Source organism: Gossypium hirsutum, chromosome D04, assembly GCF_007990345.1.
Source record: "Gossypium hirsutum isolate 1008001.06 chromosome D04, Gossypium_hirsutum_v2.1, whole genome shotgun sequence".
In the NCBI taxonomy this organism is placed as follows: Eukaryota; Viridiplantae; Streptophyta; class Magnoliopsida; order Malvales; family Malvaceae; genus Gossypium; species Gossypium hirsutum.
The window spans coordinates 2,094,811-2,104,873 of record NC_053440.1 but is presented as its reverse complement, the minus strand read 5'-3'; the positions used below and the strand labels follow the sequence as shown (position 1 = coordinate 2,104,873).

General features: G+C 29.0%; 1 protein-coding gene across 2 annotated transcripts; it reads left to right on the top strand.

Moving 5' to 3' along the window:
- Positions 1-5,262: 5,262 nt before the first annotated feature.
- Positions 5,263-9,752, top strand: LOC121216223 (WEB family protein At2g40480). Of its 2 annotated transcripts, XM_041091622.1 has the most exons (3): positions 5,264-5,592; positions 7,965-8,292; positions 8,413-9,752. In XM_041091622.1, the coding sequence occupies exons 1-3, from the start codon at positions 5,335-5,337 to the stop codon at positions 9,447-9,449; spliced, it is 1,623 nt and encodes a 540-aa protein (XP_040947556.1). In that variant the 5' UTR covers positions 5,264-5,334; the 3' UTR covers positions 9,450-9,752. The 2 variants fall into 2 exon arrangements, with proteins under 2 accessions (XP_040947555.1, XP_040947556.1); XM_041091621.1 differs by having other exon boundaries at positions 5,263-5,592; positions 7,965-9,752.
- Positions 9,753-10,063: the final 311 nt, after the last annotated feature.

Genomic DNA, 10,063 nt, shown 5'->3' with positions numbered 1-10,063 from the left:
TCACTTTAAGATGAATTTAGTTCCCTATTTTCAATTAAACCCTTAAATTTCAATTTTTTCACAATTTAGTCCCTAATACACAAAATTTACAATTTGTTCTACTATTTAATCCTTTTCTATTTCTAGCTTAAAAATCTATCAATTTAATTCCTAATACTAAAACTATTTAACATTAACAACATTTAAAATCTTAATAATTGCTAAAATTTAAACATGGGTTGGGTAGTACTTAACACCAGAATTCCAAAAATATAAAAATTCTAAGAAAATGAACTAAATTGACTAACCAATTGAAGTTTGAACCTTAAGGTCCCTATAGCCGTGCGTTAACCCTTCTTCTCTTCTTTCTTTTCTTTCTCAAACTTTTGCATGTCTTCCTAATTCTTTTTCTTTATTCTTTCTTTTATTATTATTACTTTATTTTATTATAATTAAAACACATATGTACATATATATTTCTTATTATATAATATAACATATAATATACATGGTAAGTTAATATATATAATCATCATTAATGCCGTCCACTTAATGGAACAATGCATAATTGCTTCTTTAGCCCCTTTAATTAAATTTTAACCTATAATTCAACTTTTATCCTATACGCGATTTAGTCCTTATACTCTAATAGCTCTTAATTCAAGCAAATTCGCTTAACCGGAACCTAATTAACTACACAACTAGCTTCGTAAATATTTTTAAAAAATATATGGAGTCCCAGAAATGCACTATCCGATACCCCTAACTATCGGGTCGTTACACTCCCACCAATATATGTTAATAATTAATTTAATTAAAATTACTTACTAATCTAATGACTGATATTTTATTAGAAATGAGATAATGAAAAAAGAATGGTTTAGATCATCTTAATCCACTAAACCAAACCTAAGAATGGTTTAATCGCTATTAAGGATTGGGTAATTATCACAATAAAGGCTTATTAATTCTTCAACCAACCTCCTTCAGTTAAACTCACATCACAATTAAGTCCTTGAACTAAATTTAATTAATACCCTATTTAATAATTTTACTAAATAATTCTCTTTTCAAAAGTTGTATTTGTTTTATAGATGTTCAAATAAAAAATTTTGGACTAATTCGATTTAATAAATTCGACCTCGAATTGGGTTCTCTGACACCAATGAAAAGCAAGTCATTACACATATGATCATTTGAGCATCTTTGCATTATCTCAATTTTTTTTGAAAATGTTCAAGATGATCAAAAATGTTTTTGTCTCATTTTAACCTTTGATGGTCTTTTTACAAAGTATTAAATAGTTTCAAAATCCTTGCTTTAATTACCCATTACCATAAGTTATGTAGGAGGCACTTGTACATAATGGCCTAAAGTCCTAGGATTAGACATATGTTATGGATTAGTATATAGACTTAAGATTATCCTTTTGATTGAACTTAAGACTTGTTCTAGGATTAAACTTAGAATTAAGTTTAGAGCTAGATATAGGTCTAGTATTTTGGATTAGGAATTAGTATTCCTTTTATTGGCAACTTGTTATAAATTTATATAAATCTTTTGTATCTTCTTACTATGAAATGTTTACTTGAGCTTACATTTGGCATCAATGTGTATAACTTTGTCCTGGTTAGTCATCATCTCCCTAACATCACAGCTACATTGGTATACACTATATGATCATATTGATATATTTGATTGGATGTCACTTCCATGTCTTAAGCTCCATACCATTCTCATTCATAATTCTTTGAAATTTAGATGGAGCATTTTTTAATTCAAAAGGCATTACATTTCATTCATATTACCTAAATGGAATAGTAAATGTCGTTTTGTATCTTTCTTTTTTTTATTTAAATTTGTCAAAATCTTGATTTTATGTCGAAATTAGAGAAAATGTTGGCGTTGCAAATTTTTTGCATTAAATCCTTTTTATTTGAGATTGGGCATCTAATCCATTTTATATTTTGATTGAGGGGTTTATAATTAATAACTAATCTTGGTGTTTTATCACATAGAATGCATTTTTTATCACATAGAATGCGGAGCAACACCAAGGAGAGCTGTTTTTCTGATAATTTTTTATTGAGAAAATCTTGTATTTCTTTTCTACAAAATTCTTCCATTTCTTTGTTCGTTTGTATTGGCATTACTTTTGTTGGAATTTGTCTTAAATCAAAATCACTTTCTTAAGGTAATGTTACTTCATGTTTTTTTTCCTATTCCAAAAGACATTAGGGATGGAAAAACATATGGTTGATTCTATTCCTTCTTTAATTTGGTTTATTCTTTTTTTGGTTTTCTCTTTTTGCTAAATGTTCAATTAATTTTTAAAAACATATTCTTCTTTTAGAAAAGAAATTTGTTTCTGTTTCTGATTAATCAACTTATTTTGGGTTTTTTTACAAAAGGGAATTCTACCTTTGTATTTAAAACTTTGGTGAAGATTGAAAGATTTGTTACCTTATATGGTTTGACTAAATATATGAATAGGGTTCCTAATATGACGTCTTGGATAATATCTTCTACCATTAAAAACCATGTTTGATATTTGATACAATTATTACAAATTTCAGCATTGGGAATTTTGTAGGTAATTTTGAGTTTTTTACCATTTACAGCTTTAAGAGATTCTGATGTTTTGTCATTGTATTTTGTTAGAATTATGTCTTCTCTAATATAGTTTTGATCTACTCATGTGTCGAAAAGGGCTATTGTTTCCAATTGAAATTTGTTGTTTATAATAACATTTATTTTTATCAAATATCTTTGGATGGATACTTCAGTAAAAACCATAATGTATTCTTGTGTATTTTCTCCTGTCTCGAGTTTAGTTTCTGAAGAACTATCTTCTTTGATTTCATGTTTTAAAGTTTGCATTTGTTTCTTGTTGTTCATTTTTAAACTGGGAAAGCTCTAACTTAATTTGTCTTATTTTCCATTGTAATAAAAAAATTTATTTGTCTAGGTTTCGTTTTTCATATCTATTAAATATTAAATATTGTACATTGTACATTTGTGATTGGTTAGGAGTAATTTATTTTTCGGGTTTGTCTTTTAATGAGGATTTTAAGATTTTAACAATAACTTAAATTATGAATTCTTGGTCTTTGGTTAACATATTTAGTGAATCTTTATTTTCATTAAGGGATTTAGATATTATATGTAATTCATCTATATATAATTCATCTAGAACAATTTCATTGATTTTTTGTTCTATTTCTTTATCTAGATTTAAATTATTAATATTTCTCTTAACCTTACAATATTTGGAGATGTGTCTTGGGTTTCCACATCTATAACATTTTATTAGTTTATCTCTTGTTGTTTCTTTTCTTTTATATATTTCATACATTTTAGCTTTTTATAATATTCTGAGATATTCTTTTTCCTATTATTTTGTTTTGTAGGGTAACATGTTTTTGAGGAAGAAGGCTCACTTCTAATGTCAAATTGGTGGCAAAATGATCATAATTCCTTTCTACATTAATATTTTTTTTCTTAAGTATATTGTTAACTTTTACATTGATTTTGGAGTGATTTGACAAATAGTGCAAGTTTAAAAGTTAAAAAAACCGAAAAATTAAATGAAGTGCTAATTTTTTTTTTGTAAAGTTGGAGAGTCAAATTATAGGTGTCCATGGGTCAGGCCGAACTCAACAAAAAATTTAGGCCCGACCCGAAAAATGGGCCTAAAATTTTACCCAAACCTGACCTGGATAAAAATACTAAAACCCGATCTAGGCTCGACCCGCCCATATTATTTTTTATATAATTTATTTTTAAAAAATATTTAAAAAATTAAAATAAATATTTCCAAAAAAATTGAAAATAAATTAATATATATATACTTAAATAACACTGAGATAAATGTAACTTAACAAGCAAATGTGAAAAATAGTAACAAAATTAACAATAAAACAAGGGTTATACAATATCTAAATAATAACAACAAAATAATAGCAATATAATTGTAAACTGGTAGCAAAATAGTGAAAAAATAAGAAAATGGCAAGAAAATAATAAAAAAACAAAAAAATGGCAAGAAAATAATATTCGGGTCAGATTGGACTTGGCCTAAAATAGCCTTACCCAAAACTTAGCCCGTTTTCTAAACAGATCTTATTTTTTTGCCCAAACTTATTTTTTGGGCCTATATTTTTACTCAAACCCTCTAATTTTTCGGGCAAGCCTTCGGGCCGGATGACTCGACCTATGTACAAGTCGAAGTCAAATAAATCAATATACTATAAATTTTAGGATCTTATTCCTAATAAAAAATTAATATTTTTAAAATTTTCTTGTAGTTTGAATTAAATTAATGTAAGATTGTTTGGTGACATTTTGCGTGAGACTCGCTAAAAAAAAGTTAAGAAGTATATTTATGATATCTTGACATAGATGTAATCATTCTCTTCAATTTTACGCAAACGATGTCGTTTAGTTTTATGATTTGATTAGACCTTGCAATAAAACTGCAAATCTGCCCTTCCCAACATAACCATCCCTTAAAAACCGCAATCAACGCCCAAATGCTTAATTATAACGGTAAACTATAAAAATAGTCACTTTTGTTTACCTCAAATTACATTTTAGTCACTTATGTTATCATTTTTTTACGAAGCGGTCATACTACTGTTAAAATCCGTTACCTCCTTAACGGAAGTCCTATGTGGCAGTCCAAATGGGTTTTAAATGCCAACTTGGATGTCTAGTTGTTGGGATGAAAATAGGTTTTTAATTAAATAAAAATCAATTTGGACTGTTACGTAGGACATCTAAGTTGACAATTAAAATCCATTTGGACTGCCACGTAGGACCGCCATTAGGGAGGTAACAGAGCTTAACGATAGAGTAACCACTTCGTAACAAAACGATAACATAAGTGACTAAAACGTAACATTTCAAACATAAATGACTAAAATGTAATCTGAGACAAACAAAAGTGACTATTTTTATAGTTTACCCTAATTATAAATCAACCCATAAGCATGTAATTCCAACCTCATGCCAACATGCTGATATGTCATCATATTTTTGGCTTCAACTCAAACCCCTTGACCCACCAACTCTGACTCATCATCCTACCAACCAATGCCCATTAAACACGTCACTAAACTTCAAACATTCATCCAAAACACCAGAGAAAAGAAAAAGAAATTAAATCATTTTGCCACCTTTGCTCTCTCACCTTGTGGGACTATGGACATAATCATGCAGATTTCTTGATTTCTCATCATGTATCTTCTTCTTCTTTTTTCATTTTAAAATATGAGACAATTCTCTTTTGCATCTACACTCAAATTGACATTAACATTTCGTTCTTGAAGCTTATTTAATTTATGCGCATATGTAATGGCAGCAGTGCCTCAAGGGTCTCCTATGGAAGGGGTTCCAGGTACACCCGGAATCCGGGAGATGAGACCTGAGCACAGCTCCAAGAATTTTGGGTTTTGCACCGACTCAAGCAGAGACCCGAATCCGGGGATAAGGAGGGTTAGTTTGAGAGCAGAGATCGATACTTCACCGCCTTTTGTGTCGGTTAAGGAGGCTGTAACCCGGTTTGGTGGCAGCGGACCTAGGGTGCCATTGTACAAGTTTGGAGAGACGTATGTAAGTATTTTTTGCTTTTAATTCGACTACATATGATGTGAAGTATGCTTTGTTTTGTAGCAAGTTATATGTATAGATGTCCAAGTCCTTTTAATTATCGGATTTAAACACCATATTTCACAATAACCTTTTTAATTTTTAATTTTTTAAAATTAATTAATTACTAGCACGGCATACATGTGAATTGCTATGTAGATGTCATGTCAGCAAAGTTAACAGATGTTAATTTTTCTATATATTTTTAAGTGATTTGATAAATAATGCAAATTCAAGATCTAAAATATAGGGGTGTTTAAATTTCAGTTAAAACTGAATTAATTAATTGAATCGATCTAATTCGATTAATCGGTCAGTTAACCGATCTAACTCGATTCAAAATCAGGAAATTCATCAAACTAACCGAACTTAAGAATTAATAATAAAAATTATATGTAGTTTTAATTCGGTTAATTTAGATAATTTTATCAAATAAACATTATCAATTTTTTTGATATGTTTTATACTTATTTTAATAAAAAAACATACAAAGTTCGGTTAATTTAATTAATACTATTAACCGTTTAAGCACCCCTACTAAAAGAGACAAAAATAAATAAATAAATAACTAAAATAACTTTTTTTTTGTAAAATTAAAAAGCAAAATAAATTATTATACCTCGCAAGAATTAAAATCTCGTGCACCCATATTGGTGCCTCTCCCTGCCCCTTTCACGTCAACCTTTCTCTTCTGTTTTTTTTCAAATTTAATTTAGTTTTAATTTATTGGTATTATTATAAAAATAATTTAAATTAAATTTTATTATATAACAATTACAAATATTTAGAGATTTTAGTTTTATTCAAAATTTAATATGTACTATTTAAATTTTATAGTAAAAAGTAAATTATGATAATAATTTATATTTAAATAGTAATCTTAAATTCATTCCAAAGTTAACGTGTTTCATTAAAAAATTAAGAAAAAAAAACTTTTTTTTTCGAAGTAGACGCAATTAATAAATCAATCTCAAGTTACGGTATAAAACAAATTTTTAAAAAATTAATTGTCTTAGTAAATAAAAAATTAAAATTTTTAATTAATTTATTTATTCAATAGTAAAATTAATTCTAAATTAAATTTTATTTCTTAATTTATAGAATTCAATAGAGATTTTAATTTATAGAAAATATTTTTCCATTCTCATTCTTTGAGTTTTTTAAAGGGTTATATTAAAATTTTAGAAGTGGATACATTTTTTTATTGGCACTTGAATGTATTGATGCCAGTCTATTTCGATGTATTATTTTGGATTTATTGTTATTTTTAAAAAAAATTAATATATGTATATATATATCAAATAATGAGAAATTCTTAAATATAAAATACTCATCAATTATATAAAATATTATTTAGGTTCACAAATATAGTCCATCATTAAACAAAATAAAAATAAATTAGCAAAAGAATTTATTACATAAATTGAACAATAAGATCATCACATACCATACATATAAAAACCCATGATTCAATAAAATCCAAAATAAATGATAAAAAAAATTTAAATTTAAGTTCAAAATTATTTTTTATCAACTAGTAAATCAAATTTCAATTGAAACGGCGAAATCAACCAATACGCACTGGTATGAACAATATTGACCGAAATTTACAACAAAACTTAAAGTTTATTATTCCGGTTTACTACTCAAAATAACGTTCCAACCAATAAAGACGATACTAAAATAAAATTGACTACCCTAATTTTAATTTTTTTTCTTAAGTTGCTTTTATCTATCTTAATTTATCTTTTATTTTATTTAAATTTTTATAATTATTCAATTTTAATGAAATATCATTTAAATAAGATATTAAAATATAAAAATGCATCTAAATTACTCAAAAACAGGCATTTAAATAATTGTTAAAATTATTCAATATATTTTTATTTTAAATAATATTTTTATTATTTTTAATAATTTGATTTATACAATTATTTGCAATTGATTTAGCATTTGTATCCTATTATTTCAAAAAGAAAAAAAAAATTTCATTTTTTAATGAGACATATTAAATTTTGAATAATTTTAATCGTCTATTTAATTATAAATTATTATATAATAAAATTTAATTTAAACTATTTTTATAATAATTAAATTCTACTCTTAATTAAACAAATTATTTATAAAATTAAAAGCGTGACGTAAAACAACAAATAATATTAATAAGTCTTTTTTACTTAAAAAAAACTAATAAGTTTTATAAAAAAACAATTAATGAAATTAAAAAAAAATAAAAAAAGCTAAACGTGAAAGGGGCAGGGAGGGGGAACCAATATGTGGGCAGAGGATTTCTATTCCAATTTTAATGTACGATAAATCGAATTTGTTATGAACAGAACGGGATTGAAGAGTTTGACATAAAGAAAGTGGAAGAACAAGCAGCAGAATTGGAGAAAGATCTGATTGTGAAAGAGTTGGAGACTTTGGATGTGCTTGAAGAACTTGGAACTACAAAAAGGATTGTGGAAGATTTAAAGAGACAGCTCCAGAATGAAGCTTTGAAATGCATGGCCACTGCTACACCAGACAACATGCCATCTCCTGCTATCAAAGAAATGAACATGGAGCACCGTGAACGGATCGGGAACGGGGGTTCAAGCCTCTGCCCCATTTCATCTCCTGATTTGATCTTGATGGAGTTGAAAGAAGCAAAACTGAACCTTGGTAAAACTATCAATGATCTTGGGGTGATTCAAACTTTTGTTGAGTCTCTAAATAAGAATACGAAGAAAGAGAAAAGTTTACTTGATATCACCCTTGAGAGGCTAACTTGTAAGTTTGCAGGGGTGAAGGTGAAGCCACAGATTGCCAACAATGTGGGTGCTGCCAATCATGGGAGTTTTGAGAATTGTTCCAACATCTTAAGATCTCCATTTCACAACAACTCGAAGCTCGAGCAGTTTAAGAAAACGGTTGATCCTGCAAAAACTGAAGTTCCAAGATCAACGCCACTACCAGGGAATGAAGAAAATAGGCCCTGTCGCAGGACTGCTCAAATGAGATGGATTGCAGCCAAGAAGATGGAGGAAGCCGCCAGGGCAGCTGAGGCACTTGCTCTAATTGAAATGAATGCCCTTACGGGAATGAAGGGTTTGCCAAGCAATGCCAACTCATCAGGATTTTCCCTGCCGGAACCAGAACCCGAACCGTTGCTTGGAACCCCGAAAGTTATAAGGGCAGAAGAGGTTTCTAACAGGAAAGTAATCCATGCAATGCACAAATTTGCGGAAGCAAATATCTCCAAAATGTCAATCTTGAAGAAGCTGGAGGAAGCTTCAGAAGAAGTTAAACATAGTAAACAAGCATTGGCAGAGGCTCTTAACAGACTCGAAATTGCAACCAGAAAGCAACTTGATGCTGAAGAAGCTCTCAGGAGATGGATTCCAGAACAAGAACAGAAGAAACAGGTCATTTATAATGCCACTAAGATCAACAATTTCCACCCTCCAATCCCTCAGCATCAGCATCTTCCTCGATCTCCTTTACATGATCTGATGAACAAGCAAAACCCAACAATGGATGATGAACCAAAGCCTGTATTAAGGCCGACAGTTTCAATGAGGGATATCTTGAGCAGGAAACAGGTTACTCCTGACGATTGTGTGGTGAAAAGGCCTAATGAGGGCCACAACACTGAAAGGCAAAAGGTTGCTTTGAGTCAAAGGCTTCATGAACTAAGGGAAGATCTGACATTTCCTCAGATACCTGATCACCAAAAAGAACATGGGGATGATCAAAAGCAGTACTTAACCCAGAGGAGGAAGTTTGGGTTCATCCACATCTCTCTTCCAGTGGCAAAGCAAAACAAGAAGAAACCATAAGCTTTAAACGAAACATATAGGACAAATTTTATGACTAAATAGAAGTACCGTTCGGAATACCAACCGTGACACTGTGTTGCAGCTGTTCCTGGGTGATTTTTATTTATTGTTTTTATGTTGCTGGCATCTTTGGATATTGGTTTTGGAAAGGTGTGTCTGGAGTTTGTATTAATGGATTCTACGACCAGCCCTGATTTTTATTTTTATTTTTTTATCGACACCAGCCCTGAATATTTATGGGGTAGAATTTCATGTTATCTATATATCAAAAGGCATTGAAATTGTGATGACTCTTTTGCTTCACAGATTTTAACTGTTCTTTAACATTTATCATTTTATCGAATAAATTTCCCCTTCTTTTAAATTTTAATTAAAAAATAAATTAAATGATGATATGTCACGTGTATGCAACATTAACAAAGCTAAAAAATGTTAATTTTTTCATCCACTTTAAGGTGATTTGACAAAAATACAAGTTCAAGAGATAAAAGAGGTAAAAATTTAAATGGAGGGCTAAAATGAGTTTTTTTTTTTGTAAAGTTGGAGGGTCAAACAAACTAGTGAATAAATTATAGGGTAAATTAAACCAACAGACACTCAATTTTGGGATAGCT

What these genes read in the sequence shown, in the direction of transcription:
- LOC121216223 (XM_041091621.1), top strand. Translation starts at nt 5,335, where the DNA reads ATGGCAGCAGTGCCTCAAGGGTCTCCTATGGAAGGGGTTCCAGGTACA. An exon ending in ACAAGTTTGGAGAGACGTAT is followed by an intron (nt 5,593 to 7,964) that starts GTAAGTATTTTT and finishes TGTTATGAACAG; the next exon opens with AACGGGATTGAAGAGTTTGA.